This window comes from Plectropomus leopardus, chromosome 1 (assembly GCF_026936395.1).
Source record: "Plectropomus leopardus strain MGB_pleo_1.0 chromosome 1, ASM2693639v1, whole genome shotgun sequence".
Classification (NCBI taxonomy): domain Eukaryota; kingdom Metazoa; phylum Chordata; class Actinopteri; order Perciformes; family Serranidae; genus Plectropomus; species Plectropomus leopardus.
Genome location: NC_142176.1, coordinates 34,623,295 through 34,640,640, shown reverse-complemented (window position 1 = coordinate 34,640,640; position 17,346 = coordinate 34,623,295). Strand labels below are relative to the sequence as shown.

Below are 17,346 nucleotides of genomic sequence, written 5' to 3'. Positions count from 1 at the left end.
GGGAATGGAGAGGGATACAGAGCTCTGACGACAGTGACGATGCAGTGCCCTCTTCCCGAGCACCTTCTTCTCTTCACATCCCTCCATCTCTCTCTCTTCCCTCTCCCTCTTTCTCTTTCTAGACCGAGGTGGACCGCCTTCCCTGCTTGCAGCGCCTCTTTCTCAGCTGCAACCACATCACCAGGTAAGAGCTCGTATCGCTTAACTCCCTCCTCCCCACAGGGCAGGGACAGAGATGGTGGCCGGACAGTTCCACGTCCACTCCCTTTGCTCTTGGCAGGGCCTGGCCAACGAGCTGTAGGCAGAATACACATAAACACACACACACATACACAGGTTTGCTGTGGTGTGCACTGTCTGTAACCTAGAAAACGACAACCTGGATGTTCTTTTTTGTTCATAATTAGCTTGTTGTTATCCAAGAAAGGGGTGTGCCAATACTTTAAAGTTATTCACACAGCAGAGAAGCAAGTAGCTCATTTCCATGGAAAATAAATGACAGATTTGAAGGTTGAGTGCATTCAAGAGCAGCATTGCTAGGTGTGAATGTACAGGATGAATGAGAGGTGCCTTTTGTTGCTCAGTGCACACGTCAGCCTGCTTTACACACTTTTTCAAAAATGTGTTTTTCTTTTGTTTGCGTCTCCCTCTCTGCTGGGCTCAGCAGTAAAGCCGTCACAGAGTTAACTTGTTAAAGCAGCAGAGTCCTCCCACTGAATAAGGCTGCTGTAAGGATGGGCCTGCATGTGGGATTCAGGGTGGGACAGTGTTCATTAGCCTGCTTGACCACAGTCACCTTGTGCTGTGATAGATCTGACCTGACATCTCAAGCCAGCCCTGCTGATCTAGTGTCTGTATGATTCTGTATCCAGCACAGTGTTGCAGAGAGAATCATGACAAAAAAATTGAAAACAAATAATCAATTTGTGTTCTTAAACTTGGAGTCCTCCATAGCGTGACACTGTATTCTAAATACAGCATGATTATTCAACTAATTTTGATAATATGTACCATTTTAACACATTTTTGTCCTTCACATTCTTATTATCACTACTATGATGAATCGGTAATGGCATTTTCAGTCAAACTACACGTTTGAATTAATGCTCACAATGGCACTGTAGAAACCTGGTGTTTTGAAACTGTTCAGTGCTGATAGGAGAGCAGTTTTGCTCTGTTGCTAGGTAGAAGCACAGGACACACTTGTCTGCTTGGTGCAGTCAGTTTGCCCAGTAGAGGATGTTGGAGCAAAACAAACTATTTCATTAATCCTAATTGTAAATTTTTTGACTTTATCTGCCTTATTTAAACTAGACACCTCGTGAATCCAAAGTAAAGCATAATTAATGATAAAGGACGTAAAGAAATGGGTGCAGGGATTGTAGTGCTGGACGGACATCTTTTAACCACACCCCACTCTGCAAATGCAGTAAACACAGATTTTAGAAATTCACTTCTTATTGGACCTTTGATAGCATCCAGGTACAGGTGTATGTGGACTGTTCATTACTGCAACTGTTATTGAGCAGGTTTATCATAGTAATAATACCCAAGAGGGCACTGGTCACTGTGATAATGAAAGCACACATTATACAAAATGCATGAGGGCTCTCAAAGGGCCTCATATCACTGTCAAAAACGCCCTCCTCATTATGACTACTGTAACTGTTATTTAAGTTATTTTATGTAATGTCACAGAATATTGCACATGTATGGCCATTAAAACAATTAAAAATGCCATAGTTTATTGGTTTCTGCATGTATTAGGCTGAAACTAACTTCTTTTAAAAACAGAGGGAAAAAAATAATGAACTACTTGGCAAGAAATGCCATTTCATTTTCGTGCTCATTTTCAGGTAATTTTCTTGTGACTTTTTGCTAATTTGTTGCTAATTTTTGGGCCATCACTTGTTAAGTTACCTGTCGCCCTCCTTCCATATTTTTGAAAGAAATCAAGTGAATTTACTCAGATTTTGAAGGGTTAATTGTTGATCAGAGGTTTCTTGTCTGACTTTCTTTTGCATCCAAAGAGACCTCCAGCTAAGATCAGACTCAGAGCAGTGTAGCAGGTTCCTAAGTAGTTCCAGGCAAATGATTCATCAAGGTTATTATCACAAATTAGCAGCGATAGAATCTGCACTGCCTTACTTAGCATGACTGTGGTTGTTTGCCACAGGGCGATATCAACAGTGGAGCGGATATTTCTCCCTCTGTTGCCCCCTGAGTCATGTCAGGCTGTGAGTGTGCCTGCTAAATTACTAGTTTTTCATGTCTTGTTTTAGCCTGGCTTCATTCTGTCAATACAAGTCTGGATGAAAGGTTCAAGAGTCAAAACATAGATGGGGGATTTTTTTTGACTTGAAAGACGGATGACTAAGATTTCCCATAACTTAGGTCATTTTGCCTCTGTATCATAATAAAGTATTCAGTGTACAGTATCTTGTTTTTGTGTTTTAAACATTTGTGTGTTTTTGTTTGTTTGTGTCTAGTTTTGATCGGCTAGCCTGCCTTGGAGAGTCACGCTCCCTTTCTGAGCTCACCCTGGATGGGAATCCTGTAGCCCTGGAGACATGGTACAAGCAGGCCGTCCTGCGCTGTGTGCTTCATCTGAGACAGCTGGACATGAAGCGCATCACAGTAAGGCTGAACTGTTAAACTGTGATTGTATGTTTAGCAGAGAAAAACTGTCCACTGGCCAAACGCTGCTACTTATAGCTGTGTCTGTTTTTATCAAATCGAATCAAGTTTATTTATATAGCGCATTAAAAAACCAACCAGAATGGACCAAAGTTCTGCACAAATTCAAGTGAATAGCACATAAATAGTCCTTAAAATTTTAACCGGCACATTAACAGCAATAAATAGCAGCAAAATTTACATGTACACAAATGTAAAACAGCAAAACACTTGAATAATTACAAACATAAAAGATTATGAAATACTAACATATATGCCCATATATGATATAATAATCAATGTCTCCTATAGCCCTGGCTGGAGGCATTATGTTTTTGGGTTGTCCGTTCATCCCATTCTTGTGAATGTTATATCTCAAGGTATAGGGAATTGGGAAATATAGGGAATTTCTTCAACTCTTGTACAATGTCCACTTGGACTCAACAATGAAGGGATTACATTTTGGCGGTCATAGGTCAAAGGTCAAGGTCACTGTGACCTCGTCTGTCACTTTCTCATGAAAAGCAATATCTCCAGAACACATTTAGTGAATTTCTTCAAATTTGGCACAAACATCCACTTGGACTCAACAATGATCAGATCTTAGTCATCATAGGTCAAAGGTCACAGTCACTGTGACTTCCTCTTTCTCATTTTTGTGAACACAGTATTCCAAGAACACCTTGAGGGAATTTCTTAAGATTTGGCCCTGTTGTTCACTTGGACTCCAGGGTGAACTGATGAGATTCTGGTTGTCAAAGTCCATGCTCACTATGTCCTCACAAAACACGTTTTTGACTGTAAACTCTTGGTTGTGCTGTATTGTGTTTGTTTACGAAAGCCTAGGTTGCACATCAAATTTCACCAGTCATGTTTAGCTAATGGCCCAAACCTTTACATCACTGTCTGAGCACGTGTTCCTGACTGAACTGTACATGTGCATTCCTGAGCGTGACCTGTCTTGACATAAACTTTATTATGATTTTATAGTTCAAAACAAACTTACGATGAACCCTCATAGGCAGTTTCCTGTTCACTGTCTGTGGGGCATCTCCAAGCTCCTGTACATCTTGACGATGCTGTACCTTTAAGTCTTTGTTTTCTGACATTTGCACAGCATTTATCATGTTGATACTTGCGTATTACAGGAAAAAATGCATCAGTGGCTGAACTATGACCATAAGCTAAGCATTTACTGTACACATAATGTACATCCAGTTTAACCAAACAGTGATTGTTCTCAAGCATACACATGAAGTAATTGTATTTATATAGCATGCCAGCAAAGTGCTACAGTGAAATATCAGCATGCTTTTAGAGGCTGTCATGCAAGGAGGACCCAGGTCTGAGCTTGTACTATAAAAAGGAATCTGTACGTACCACACACCTTGCCCTCAGAACATATTGCTGATACATATAAAAAACCTCATAACTCCTATTTCAACAATTTTCATGTTTTTACTTGAATTTTAACGTTCATGTGGCCCTTAACAGGTTTAGCAAGTTTCATGATCTCCAGGGCCGATTAAACCCCTTTAAAAAACGACTGTCAATCCTGGAAACAGGGATGGTGCTTCACTTCTAGACATTTTATTTTTGGGAGACGCAAAATTTTGATTTGACATCAACATCGTGAGCGTAGGACTGGAGTTTCTATCTTTTCAAACTGTGTCATCATATCGCTGCGGGCAAACTTTGTCGTAGCCACTGAAGATCTAGATTTTTCCCTCTAACCGATTTGGAAAAACTTGCCCCCAGTGCACTATGCTGTCAGCAGTTGAAGTCAGATCAGATTATCTGAGATAAAATCTATGCCTGACTGCTGGCAGATTGGCTATTATTTATGAATGAAATAAGAGTTATTACGACAAATGAGGAGATACAGAACTATTTTTCACCTTTGGGCTAAATTAATAAATACTGTTCCTCTGTATCCTGGGGACAAATATGGGCCAGAACTGTTTGGATTATTTCAAAAGCTGTATAAAGGAAGATCAGGGAACACACATACAGTACACCGAGTCTGTCCTTGACTAAATGCAATGTCGTTTGGCTTGCCGTCATTATACCTGCAAATGCATTTCAGATTGTAGGACCACCTATAGTATTCAGGAAATAATATCACTTTGAATTTAGTTTTAAACTTGAGATATTGCAGTTGACTCACTGAAGCCTGAACAGCCAAATAATCAACCTAATGGAGTATGTGGAGCCAGCCCCAACAAAGATATTGTTATTGCTGAAAAATATCACCCTTTGCAGTCAATAAGATATTGATCAGTTTTACAGAATAGCATTTGCAGGACTTTGGTAATTTTTTTTCCCCATAGGCACTGTTCTTCCCACAAAATTAGTTCAAAGTAGTCCCATACAGGCTGAGCATCTTAATCTGTCTCCACTAGCTGACATCAGTGCCTTGACTCTAGTAAGACGAGCATTTTGCCACTATTGATCAGACTGGAGCGTCGTCTCTGCTCTCGTCACAGACTGCTGAATACCCCCCGGCTCTCAGCTGGCACACTCAGATTGTGTTGGCAGCAATGCATTCTGGGAGTTTTGGCTTTCCCCAACAGCTGGGCTCAGTTTGATCCGAGACTGAAAATCAGACAGATAATCCCGTGATGCAGCCGGCTGGTGTGAGAATCCCTCCCATCCTCCACAGTGGTCCAGTTCTGCTGTAGAGAGCAGCCTTCCTGGCGGCGTCTTTTGTGGTTCCCCTCGCTTCTGAATAATTCAGAACTCATGAATGGAGCGACACTCTGATTGCACAAGCTATCTTTTTCAGGACGAGGATCGGCGCATGGCTGGTGTACAGGCTCGGAAAGAGGAGGAGAAGAAGAAGGAGAGTCACAAGCAGACCATTCATAAGGTACCACTCTGATGTGATTTTCTCCTGTTGTCATCATCTGCCTTGATTTAGAGTGTGAACATGTAGCAAATACATATGGTGGCCTACATCTCAGAAAGACGATTAACACGTGTCTGTGAAGCCACTGGTGCCCTTTTTGATACATTGGGTGTTGTATGGTTAGTCATTCTTAGTAGGAAAAAGATAAATGGTTATGTAATACAAAGTATTTTATAGAGCTACACACTGTAGTATTCTCAAACTAACACACACTGTATTGCTGATTAGATGTGATCTCAATACTGTAGTTTGAATACAGTATATTTCACAATATAAGCCAGCTTCAGGCTATTACAAGAATGTGACTCAGGTTAAAGTGTTAAGTGTGGATTTGGACAATACTGATCTCTTTAGCCTCTTAATGGTGCTTTCTACCCATCAAATCATACTTGAATAGAAATCTCTAAAATATTGTGGTCATGTTCAGGATTTGTTGTCAGATTTTTTCCACTTGTTTTCTTCTTTTCCCACTTTTTGGATGCTGACATGGACTTTCAACTTTTTAAACGTGTCCATATAAGTACTCTGCTGAAAAAGTACCCTTTGGAAATATTGTTAATGTATACGGAGGGGTACAGTTTCCAAAGGGGCACTATATCTGTGAATTATACTTTTTTTCATTAAATGGTCTAAGACTGCCTGTCTTCAACAGGCATCTGTTAACATTAAGTGTGTCATTATGTGTGTGTAAAAGTGCATATTAATGGTGCTCCTCCCACTGTGTTTGTTCTGCAGTGGTGTCTTCTGCAGAGAGATTTCTGTCTGTGTGGAACACATCGTCTCCCAGTAACCTAACTCCTGCTAATCCCTGGTGTTGAGGAAATGTTATATTTAATGCTGCAGCCAAGAGTTTGTAAGGGTGAAGGATTCACTATGATTGATACTGACTCACCACTACATTTGGGAGTGGCACATTCCATAAGTGAGCATATTGAAACTACAGCTTGGCCAGGAAAGAACAATTCAAAGATGGAAAAAGGAGCAGGGTGGGATGTCACTTTTACTGCTGTAATTGCTGTTAAATCAAAATGCTGTGGTAACCAGAGCAAATAAGTCAAAAATAAAAGCAACACATGTATGTGCAATTTCAGATCTAACTTTAGTGAGGTTTGGTAAGTGCCAGTAAGGCCAGTGAGTAGTTTTCCTTTTTTACTCTTTGCAACAACATACCTCAGAGACAAGCAAGAAAAGAGGTATACGTTTACAGTCAAGATAGACAGAGTGGTTGCATTATCTTAGTATATACCCTCTGTGTTCTGCTCAAGGGAACTGTCACTTGAAACCCTCTCTGTCCTCTGTGTGTTTGTGTGTGTGTGTGTGTGTGTGTATGTATGGGTGTGTTGCATTCATCAAGGAGAAGCGGCGTCTGGCGATCCGTAATGCAGCTCAGCAGTGGGAGGGTGTCAGGGCCTGCCTGGAGCTGCCACCAACAAATGGTGCTAAAGAAGAAGTTAGTCCAGAGAACAGCCCTGCCCACAGCCAGACCAATGGCCTCGCACAGGAACCCTCTCCAGATGAACCCAGGTACATGCTGCAGCATCAGAAGATTGTCACTTAAAGATGTTCTATGTTTGTTACTGTTTCTAAACAGTTACACCAGTGAAAGTGAAAGCGATAGCCCACCCAAGATCCACTATATTTGTTTTTTTTTCTCACATCTTTACACTGCCTTTTTATGAAGTCTCGACCTCTCCTTCATGCTTTGCCCAGGAATGACCCGAGCACAGCATTACAAGGAGAAATATGAAAACACAGGCAGAAGGCAGCATCTCTGCAGAAAAATACACTGCTACATACTTCTAGTAGGTCATACATGATGATTAAGAAGGATCACTTTGGTATGAGTTTATGCTTTTTTTAAAAAAATATATATAAAATTTCTTTAGAATTCAACTAAAACACAAGAAACTTGTGCTTCAGAAAAGGATAGGCACTCAATGAAGATCCTAGGGTCACTGATCACCAATTATGACTTAAATATAAAGGCCAGAGAGCAGTAATAGAAAAGAAAGAAAGAGGAGGCAGAGCCAGGGTGGCAGGTCTGAACGGACTAAAAACCACAACCGCTGGATTGGGCTGAAAGCTCTGCCTCCTCCCCCTCCTCCCCATCACACGGACGGGAATTTCAACTGAACACAAGAAACTTGTGCTCCAGAAAAGAATAAGCACTCACTATAGAAACTATGGTCACCAATCAGCTATTATGGCTTAAATATATAGGTCAGAGAGCAGTGAAGACTAACACATCTTTGGGGTTATCAGGTGGGAGCCTCCTTTCATCAGTGTTTCACCTAGTTGGTCCCACAACACCTCCAGGAGGCTAGGCAGTGAACTCTGGTGTCCCAAAGCCGCTCCCCTAGTGCCAGCTCCCACTGCTCATATGCAGCCTAAACAGCCCTGCCACCTTCAACAGACCCAGGCTCCGTTTATGCGAGCTCCCGGTAGTGACTGTGCCGATGCTAACTTCCCTAGCACAATACATAATATATCATAGTATGTCATTAAGTCACATTTCTAGAACAAAAAGACTTACAATTTACAGTGGCTTGTGTTTGTTCCAAAGCAAATTGTGAGAGAATCAGAATATTTTTGTCATATTATTGGATATTTTACAATCTATATATACATATACCGCCCATACTACATGTATACGTTAAGTCAACATGGCTTACACTGTGACGGTTGAATTATTTAGACTTGGTTAAACTGGACATAATGTAGCTCATATGGGAACCAGAAAACATAAGGAATTTATGCACGCTGGGTTCAGTTTCAGGCAGGTTTGATTGCATATACAGGACTCTTTAGTCTCCACTCCTGACGGTTGGAGGGGAAATCTGATCCAAGATCTTGGTAGTGATGTTGGACATGGAATGCCTGTTGAAGAGGAGCAGCTTTCAGATAAAACTGTAACACTTCAGAGCTGTTGGCATACTCATTGAGGGTACCCTGATCATTTTAAACCAGTGTCATGTTTGCTAAGACCTGGACAATTGTGTCTGTGCTGCCTGAATGGGAGATCATCAAGGTGTTGGGGGGGGGTAACATTTAAAATGGCATAAATAGACATCAAGATGGTGTAGCCCTTTAGTTTGATTGGCGGCTAAGATTAAGTGAAGGAGATGTGTCTTTCAATGAAAGATTTTGGTAGAGAGAGAAGCATGCGTAAGGGAGAGACTAGTACAGTTTATGCATTTTTCCTTAATGCTGGAAGTCAGTCAATTTTCGCTGAACTCTCTAATCTGAGCGTCTGCTGTTCTGCTTTTCCTTCAAGATTCTAAAAAGAATTGTTTGTTTGTTATGTTTGTTTCATCAGGCGGGTAAGCCCAGGTTCAGGACCTGAGCGACCATCAGGGGGAACAGAGAGCAGACTTCGCACCAACAGTCGTCCAAACAGCCCACGAGATCCAAAGTAAGACAAAAACGCATGTGTTTGTACACCCACCTTGCCATATACTGTACATCTACAAAAAGTCCAAAATAAGCCCTCGCCTGGGCTCTTAAATGGTCTTTGTCACTAGATTAGCAAAGTTGTCTGTATTGGCCAGTAATTAGAAACAAAGTGATTGCATTTTTATGAGTTGTGTTGGCTAATTTTTAGAGATCAACAGATGTATTGCAAAATGGAGCAAAGGCTCAGTTCATTTAGATTGCTGTGCACACATCTTCCCATGTGGTATCTTAGTCCTGCAGAAAGTTCTGGTTTTATTTGTCAAGGTTATAATAATAATGATAATCATAATAAAAATAATGGATAGGACGCGTTTCTAAATACTCAAAGATGCTTTACATGAAATGCAAAAAATAAAATAATTACAAATACAAAATATGTAATACTGAAAGATGCTTAAATGAAACAGAAGAACAAATACAAATACAAAGAACAGAATACAAATACAAAACATAGAGGATATAACAGTTCAGATATGAGAAGGCAATGGGAGTCAAGTGTTGTAGGCTAATTTGAAAAGGTGGGTTTTGAGTTGGTTTTAAATGAATGCAGTGAGTGAGTTCCTGATGTTTGGAGGGAGGGAGTTCCAGAGGGTTTGGACAGCAATGGCAAAGGCTTTGTCCCCCAAGGTGCGATGCTTGGTTATGGTGATGGGGGGTCAGAATGTTGGGATCTGATGATCTGAGGTGGAGAGTAGGGGAGTGGCGTCAGAGAAGGTCTGTAAGGTGTCAGGGGGCAAGGTTACTGAGGGATATGTAGGTGATGAGGAGGATCTTGAATTGAATTCTCTGCTGTATTGGGAGCCAGTGAAGGTGTTGAAGAAGGGGTGTGATTTTCACTTCATGCAATGGGCTTCATGCAAGAAACTACATACGAGAGTACAAACATACAATTTTTTTTCTTATGTTTGCCCTATTTTGTTTTTAATGTCATGCCACTTTCCACTTCAACCCCACTACACTTCAGACGGAAGTATTGTACTTTTTACTCCACTACTTTACTAGTTAAGATTTTTTTCAGATCAGAGCTTCTTGCTGCACCTGGTAGAAGACCCTGAAAGTCATTTTATTGAATGTTGTTATCTTCAGTTCATATATATTTCTAATACAGTACAGTATTAGAAGTGCAACCACATTGTATCTGCTTGAAAAAACATTCATCCAGACTTTTAGTCGTCTGTTCCTGCCTACCTGACCTCCTTGTCATTGATATTTTCTACGTGTGTTTCTAGCAGCTGCACCATCCGTTTTTCTTTTCTCATGGGTTGTCAGAATAGTCTAAACATACAGAGAGATCATCCTGGTTACAGATTTGATCCCTGCAACAGCTGGTGCATCAGACCCATCTTGAAATATTCTTGAACAGCAAAGTGACTCCTTCACTTATTCCATGGGTGAGGGTCTTGGCTGCCCCTGAGCCCTCTGGTAAAATCAGTACATGCATGTCTAAGATGTTTGAAGGCAGTTTTCTTCCTCCACTGTTTATAACATGATGCTGTAAGCGCTATAAATCACCAGTCTGTGCTACGTTGAGCGTAGAGCTCTGATATACTCTCCTGCAGAGAGTGATCCAGGTCTGAATGAGTTATGAGAGGCAGGGCTGAGATGAAAGTGGGGGCTGTGTCAGGGACTATTATTACATGTTTCAAAGACGGCTTTTCCTTCCTGCACCAGGATACCAAAATGGCCCCGAAGCACAATCCCTCAATGGCAATGGCTTTCATTTACAGGGTCGATTATAACTTATAACTTACAGTTATGTGGCTTAAAAGTTCCTGGTGACGAACAGGACTCATGTGATCCAGACTACCACTTTCTTTTAACATGGGAATTGTATCACTCACTAATCATAAAATACCTGGGAATAGGTGCAGTAGGTTGGAAATTTAGAGGTTTATTTCACCAGTGTGTGGGTTTACTGAAGGGTTATAATGCCTACACAGTGTAGCTCCAGTCACCTCAGATAGCTGTTGAAGTACTAGATGCTGGTGAAAATTACATCATCCTCCCCACTGTCAAACATGAAGGGGGCAGATGATGGAAGAACTTGTCCCTATTTTTTGAGGCCTGTGAATCAACACTCTTGTGCCACTTGTGCATGACGTCATGGATCAGGTCCGTAGGGGTGTGAATTCCCAGAAATTCCAACAGCATGGGAAGGTTTACTCTTTTGCAAACAGACAGTGTACGGTTTGTTGCAGCTCATCTATAATCCTGAGACTCCATAATCTTAACAGATTCTTGGTTTCCCATTTAGGTCAGGGGTTGGACATGGCACATCCACACATCTGGATCTGCTCAGTGACAGCCTGGGGAGCAGAGCAACCTCTGGTGCATGTGTGTTTCTTCCTGAGTATCAGACTGGGGACTGCCCTCTATTTCTTTAACTCCAAGGTGGCTTTTGAGAACTAGAATCATTGCATTTTGAGTAAAAACACGACCTTAATTTAATTTAAAAAAAAAAAAAAGTCCCAACAAGTTTTGAAAAGAAATTTGTGAGAATGCTGATATAAACAGCTAATTGCATTTGATACAAAGTGACTTATTTTTGTATGATTAGATTTATGCAGTGTAATCTCATTATTCATGTATTCAGTCAAGAATTTTTAAATATTTCTAGTCTTCACAATTGCTTCATGTGCAATGTTTGCATCATTGGTGTTCTGAAAACTATGCTTTCCAAATTTGCAACCAAATCAATTGTATCACAAATAATTGAAAACTGTTCAATATAAAGAAGACATCTACACTGCCTCAGAATGTAGTTAATCATGGTGACAAATGGAGAAAAAGATGATGATATGATGTCATCTCTGGTTTGCATCAGCTCCATAATGGTGACAAATTAGAATGATGACAGCGCATGTAGCATGATAGTGTCAATGGGTTCCTCTAATAAGTTATGGGACAATGACTTATGTCACTGCCAAGATGTGACTGTAATGCAAGTATTAACCATTTTAGATTTATTTGACCTGCATTGCAGTGGAAGAGTTATCACTTAGTAATTTAATAGTGATGTTGGCCACCATTTGGGGAGATGGGAATGCCTTTGTACTGTTCATACATTTATTTAATTCATAGTTGCGAGACACAGGTGGTTTTACAGGCACATACATACATGAATTATTTTCACAATGGTGAAAATGAAGTTTGGCAGGCTCCTTAAATGAAACCTTAAATCCAAAATCACCACACACTGTACAGTAACAGTCTGCAGGACTCAGCGATAAGTCCAATAAGCCCAACATCTGCACTGCACCAGTAACTGCCACTTGAACAACTTTTTTCACTTTGTTACTGTGAAATGATGATATACATTTTTCAGATGACTGCATAAGGACATAGAAATACTGTGTGGTAGTGACGGGTAGGAAACATTACACTCAGAGCAGGCAATTGGAGACATGTGTATGTTACAAGCCATTTCTTAGGGAGGATTAAGTTGTTGAGAGATGACAGATGTCCTTTTAAAAACTCTTGTAGGATTAAGTGAGATAGCCCTAATTGAATTAGATTCAGAGTCTAATGGGCTAGAGCAGGATCCATGTAATTGTGACAGACTCTCAGACAGTCAACCTTCCCTGCCTTGTTCGCTTCTTCTCTCAGCGTTAGTTGCTGGGTTCATGTCACCAGGGGATTCAGGGCCACCTGGCAGCCTTTCAGTTGTTATTAAGGTGGAACAATACATGACACAGTGCAGAGTATGTTGGTGGCACACTTCCAGGCACACAGAAGTTACTCTCTTTCTTTACATGACTTATCTACATGTTACGCTCCATCTCCTGCACCACTCTCCAATCCTACTGATTTTCTGCCTTTGGCAATCTTACATCTTGGAGGCGTGGCGTATCCTTATGATTGAACTGCTTTTCAATGGCCGTTGCCTCCCCGTCGATTGCTGGCCAAGCCACTTGGACTTTGCAACTTTAAAGAGAAGCTTTGGTATGTTTCAACCTGGACCCTATTTTCACATGTTTTTGTGTCTAAGTGACTGGGAACAACATTTTTTGAAATTGGTCCAGTATGAAGAGAGAGTGCTGCAGCTGGCAACTGCTAAATGGGCCTCAGTGTAACCACTTAGGGCTTGTTTTTGCCATTGACAGGCTCATATTGTTATTCTAAGTGTCTGGTAACATTATGGAAATGACCCATACAGAGAAATAAAATGTTTTTATTTACCTTTTGTTTGATGTGGTTTGCTTGTTTTGGTCTCCTGCAGTACATCAACTCACAAGACGCTAGAACAAGACTTCTTATTGTGTGCAACTTGGTTAAATAAAAAAGAACAGCTCAAATGAAAGGTTAAGATAAATGTTTTATCAGACACTTAAAACAATCTGAGCCTGTCAGTAGCAAAAACCAACACTTTTAGTGGGCGTTGATTGGTGGTTACATTGCACCCTGTTTCTCAGCTGCCGGCTGCAGCACTCTTTAAAATTGTTGGTCCCATTAGTCATTTGGACACAAAAACAAGGGAAAATAGGGTTCAGGTGGGAAAATACGACAAATACGACATTTGCTTACAACTTGGTTTTAATGCTTTAAGTATTACACCTGCTTCCAGTCAAAGCTCTTGTTGTTGTACAATGTACATTTCATTATATGGAAACTTGCACTCATCTTAAAACATTTATGTACTTATTCCTGATTTTGTAGCTGCACTCAAAAATCCACTCTATTTAGGCCTTGTCACATCTGTCAGCGCCCTTTTCTTTAATTCTAGCGGTTAGTAGTGTAACAAGGAACGAGAGTGATATTGACCTTATGTGTTGTTCAAAGTGTACTGTCATCTATTTTATAGATGTGTGTTTTGTAATCTTGGTCATTGGGGGGAAAAAGCTGTCTGTGCCATCAGGGGACTTTTTAGTTAGAGTTTGGCTGTTGGCCACCAGGAAAAATTAACCATAAGAATGACTTTGCCACACCATATCCTCTTCTCAGTGCCCATGGCAATCCCCCCATATTCTCCATGACCGTCCCTTGACATTTGATTAGGAATGGCATTCATGCAGTGTGCATGAAGGATCTCATTATGTATCATCTAAGAGTAATGTGTCTGGATACAGATATGATGACCGAGTGGGATATTCCCCGTCTGTCACTGGTTTAATGACTCAGGCTGTAGTACACGATTAATCTGAGTTTTTTTTAAGGGCAGGTGTATTTTGTGGCTTCATGTTAGGTTGTTGTTGCTCTCCTAAAGGCTATTTAAAACTAACTAAACTTATATAAACCCACCGAACTCCAAGGCAGACTACAGCCTCAAAGAATACTTTAAATCACAATTTAAACTTCTATGGACACTTACAAGCAGACCACACATACTCAGAAAGTTTCCTAAAGGCCTTACAGCCATAGTCTGAACTGGTCCTGCACTTTGCTGTCTCCTGAGGCACCTGACCATTCACCTGTATTTACACAAGAATGATTCAGTCATAGTGACTTGAGGCCAAAGTATCACCCACCAAGAGCTGGATGTCAGTGTAGAGTCACGTTCCGCCTCCAGCAGTTTACAAATGTGAAGCTGTGTGGTAGAATATTCCACTATGATAACTGGTTAGTAAACATACATAAACCATCCTAACTGTCTCAGCTGTTACAGACTAAAGACAAGTATCTCACTCTCTTGTTTCTCAGTTGTGAGGATTTTCCGCTTTTCTCATGTCAGGGGACAATCTTGACTTTATATGTCCTTTGGCTTGTTCAAAATAGACTATATGTGGCCCATCACACAGTATTGGTTAATCAAGCAGATCACTTTGCATTTTTTCAATTTACCCCACATTGGCAAGACTATCATATATCTTGTAGATATGCAGCAAGTAGGAACTACGCAGGCGGAACTAATATGTTTTCAGAAAGGGCTGCAGCTTTCAGGTGCAGTTGAAAGTTAAATACTTTTTCAGTGAAAGATGAAGCAGTAGAGTCATTTGTATGTTTTCTTTTTAAATAACCCATATAATGCGAGAAGCAGCTGGCCCCCATGGTATTTTCACATTATCTTATCTGGCCCCCATTCAAAAAAGTTTGGACAATCCTGTCTTTTGTGTAAGTGAATCGAATATCAGGTGATTTTGGATAGGAAATAAAGCAATCTGGAGACTTCTCATTGGTATATATTTTTTTTTAGCTCAACAGCTCACAGATTTATTATAAGAGGATTAAGCCATGGGAAAAAATCCCTAGTTGCAGCTCTGATCAATTCTCCAAATGTTTGATCCCCCTTTTGCTTCTCAGTTATGAGAGGGAACTGGTACAGAGAGGAGTCATCTCTGGGGGATCAGTCTTACTGTGCACGCAACAAAGGTGGCCTTTTCAAAGAAGCTTCAGTTACAGTACAGCTTCCTTGTCTTTCCTGATGTATGTACCTCTCTGTCTACAGTATGTCTGCTGTCCTTTTCCTGTCCCTGACTCACTCTCTCTTTTCTCAAACACACACTTTCTAAAAATCGGTCTCAACAAGAATCTTGGATAAGAGTTCTGTAATCAAAGGATTAGTCTTCTAACCACTATGGCTTTCTGTTGCGGCGAGATTGGAAGGGTGTGAAATATGAATAGGGGTGATTAGTGTGTTGGCGGGCTAAACTCAAAATAATCAGTGTTGAGTAGTGTGCAGCCAGTAGCCATCCGATGCCCTGCTATGCAGAAAAGTCCCCTGAGTGTCAGCAGACCCAGAGGGCTGAGCACATGGGCTCGGGCAGGGAGATTATGTCTCCTTGAGACGCGCCTAGATTCTCCACTCTCACGACTCTCTTATCAGGGAAGGGCACTTCAACTGTCGTATAGGAGAATAGAGAACAATTAGGAGAGACAAATAGGACATTGACTAGACTGCTGGGTGTTCTGCAGCGATGCTGCCTTTACCTTCTTTTAGCACAATGCTTCCTTTTTTAAAACAAATGTAAGCAAAGCACTTTTGGCCCAAAGATGTGCTTAAAGGCAATAAATGTTGCACATTCAGCAAATCAAGTGTTTGTGTGTGTGTGTGTGTGTGTGTGTGTGTGTGTGTGTGTGTGTGTGTGTTTTTTGCAGGCTTGTGGAGGCAGGGAGCGGCAGTGTTCAGAGCTTGTCCCTCTCTGACAGTCACCTGGCAGAGCTGGATGGAGACACCCTGCGTTTATTCGGACCCGGGGCCTTGGAGGCCCTGGAGAGGGGCTGGGGAGTTCAGACCGCTGGTGCTGTCACTGTAATAACCTTCCGCTACATCAACTTTGACGCCATTGTACCAACACTGCCGCGAATAAGGGTCAAGTTTCCAAATCTGTCGGTGAGAAAAGCAGCCACATACCAGAATAAGGCATGGGATAATGTTCACAGCAAGAGGGAAACCATATACACGTTACCTTAAATGTTTGACTCTCTGTGTAAGGTTTTTCCCAGTCCACTTTTCGTTGTCTAAGCTAGGTTAATTTTGCCTGTACAAGAGCTGACTGTCACACAGTCGACTAATGATATTCTTTATAATAAATGTTATAATGGAAATACATGTTTCATGTACAATATATTAAGTAGGACATTTTTTCCAATCTTTGCTATGATCAACTAATTGAGCTGAAGCAGGCATGGACAAACATACTGTAGCTACATAGCTCTACCTGTCTGAACTGATTACTTTTCCTGCAGCACCTGATCTTCTTAGAAACCAACATCAGCCGTCTGCCTCAGCTGGCGGCCCTGACTCAGGTGAGGCGTCTGGACCAGCTGACCATCCACCCAGCGGGCAACCCGGTGGTCAGTCTGGCTCTGTGGCGCTCCTTTGTCATCTACCGCCTCAATCACTTTAATCTGCAGAGGATCAATGGCCAAGAGGTGAGGGCCTTTATGCATTCCTCCTGCAGCCTTTTTCAGCTTACTTATCCCAACCACTACTGTTAAATGTTCTTCAGTAAAACACAGTACAGAGTTGTAGTTTTGTGCCGGGACTGGATGGTTTAAGATGGTATAACCCCTGACAAAGCTGTAAGTCCTTCTTTTGTGTTGTCAGAGTTTGGAGATACACATGATAAAGTATCTCCTGCTGTGTGTGTAAATTCTACCTGTATCCCTAGGTGACCATGAATGATGTGATCGCTGCGGAGCGTGTGTTTGGGACACTGGGTCATATAGCAGCTACCGAAACTCCACGTTGCCGGCTCCTCCTGCTGTTAGAGGAATCCAGGTAAGAACTTGATCTTAGAAAATTAACCACAACATAACATTGAGTGCATTTTAATAACAGTTGTGTACTGTGCCCTGGACTCTGTACGTCATTTGTTTGAGTGTGTTAAGAATAGGTGGATTCTTATATGTGTATGTGTGAGTTAAAGCTT

General features: G+C 41.2%; 1 protein-coding gene across 1 annotated transcript in view; it reads left to right on the top strand.

Moving 5' to 3' along the window:
- The window catches only part of lrrc49 (leucine rich repeat containing 49), a 39,906-nt gene that overhangs the window by 15,761 nt on the left and 6,799 nt on the right, over nt 1-17,346 (top strand). The window contains exons 9-16 of the mRNA XM_042488684.2: nt 123-184; nt 2,490-2,637; nt 5,462-5,545; nt 6,939-7,108; nt 8,901-8,996; nt 16,070-16,304; nt 16,661-16,846; nt 17,086-17,195. Coding sequence (XP_042344618.2) covers nt 123-184; nt 2,490-2,637; nt 5,462-5,545; nt 6,939-7,108; nt 8,901-8,996; nt 16,070-16,304; nt 16,661-16,846; nt 17,086-17,195 — 1,091 coding nt within the window. The remainder of the gene's footprint in view (nt 1-122; nt 185-2,489; nt 2,638-5,461; nt 5,546-6,938; nt 7,109-8,900; nt 8,997-16,069; nt 16,305-16,660; nt 16,847-17,085; nt 17,196-17,346) is intronic.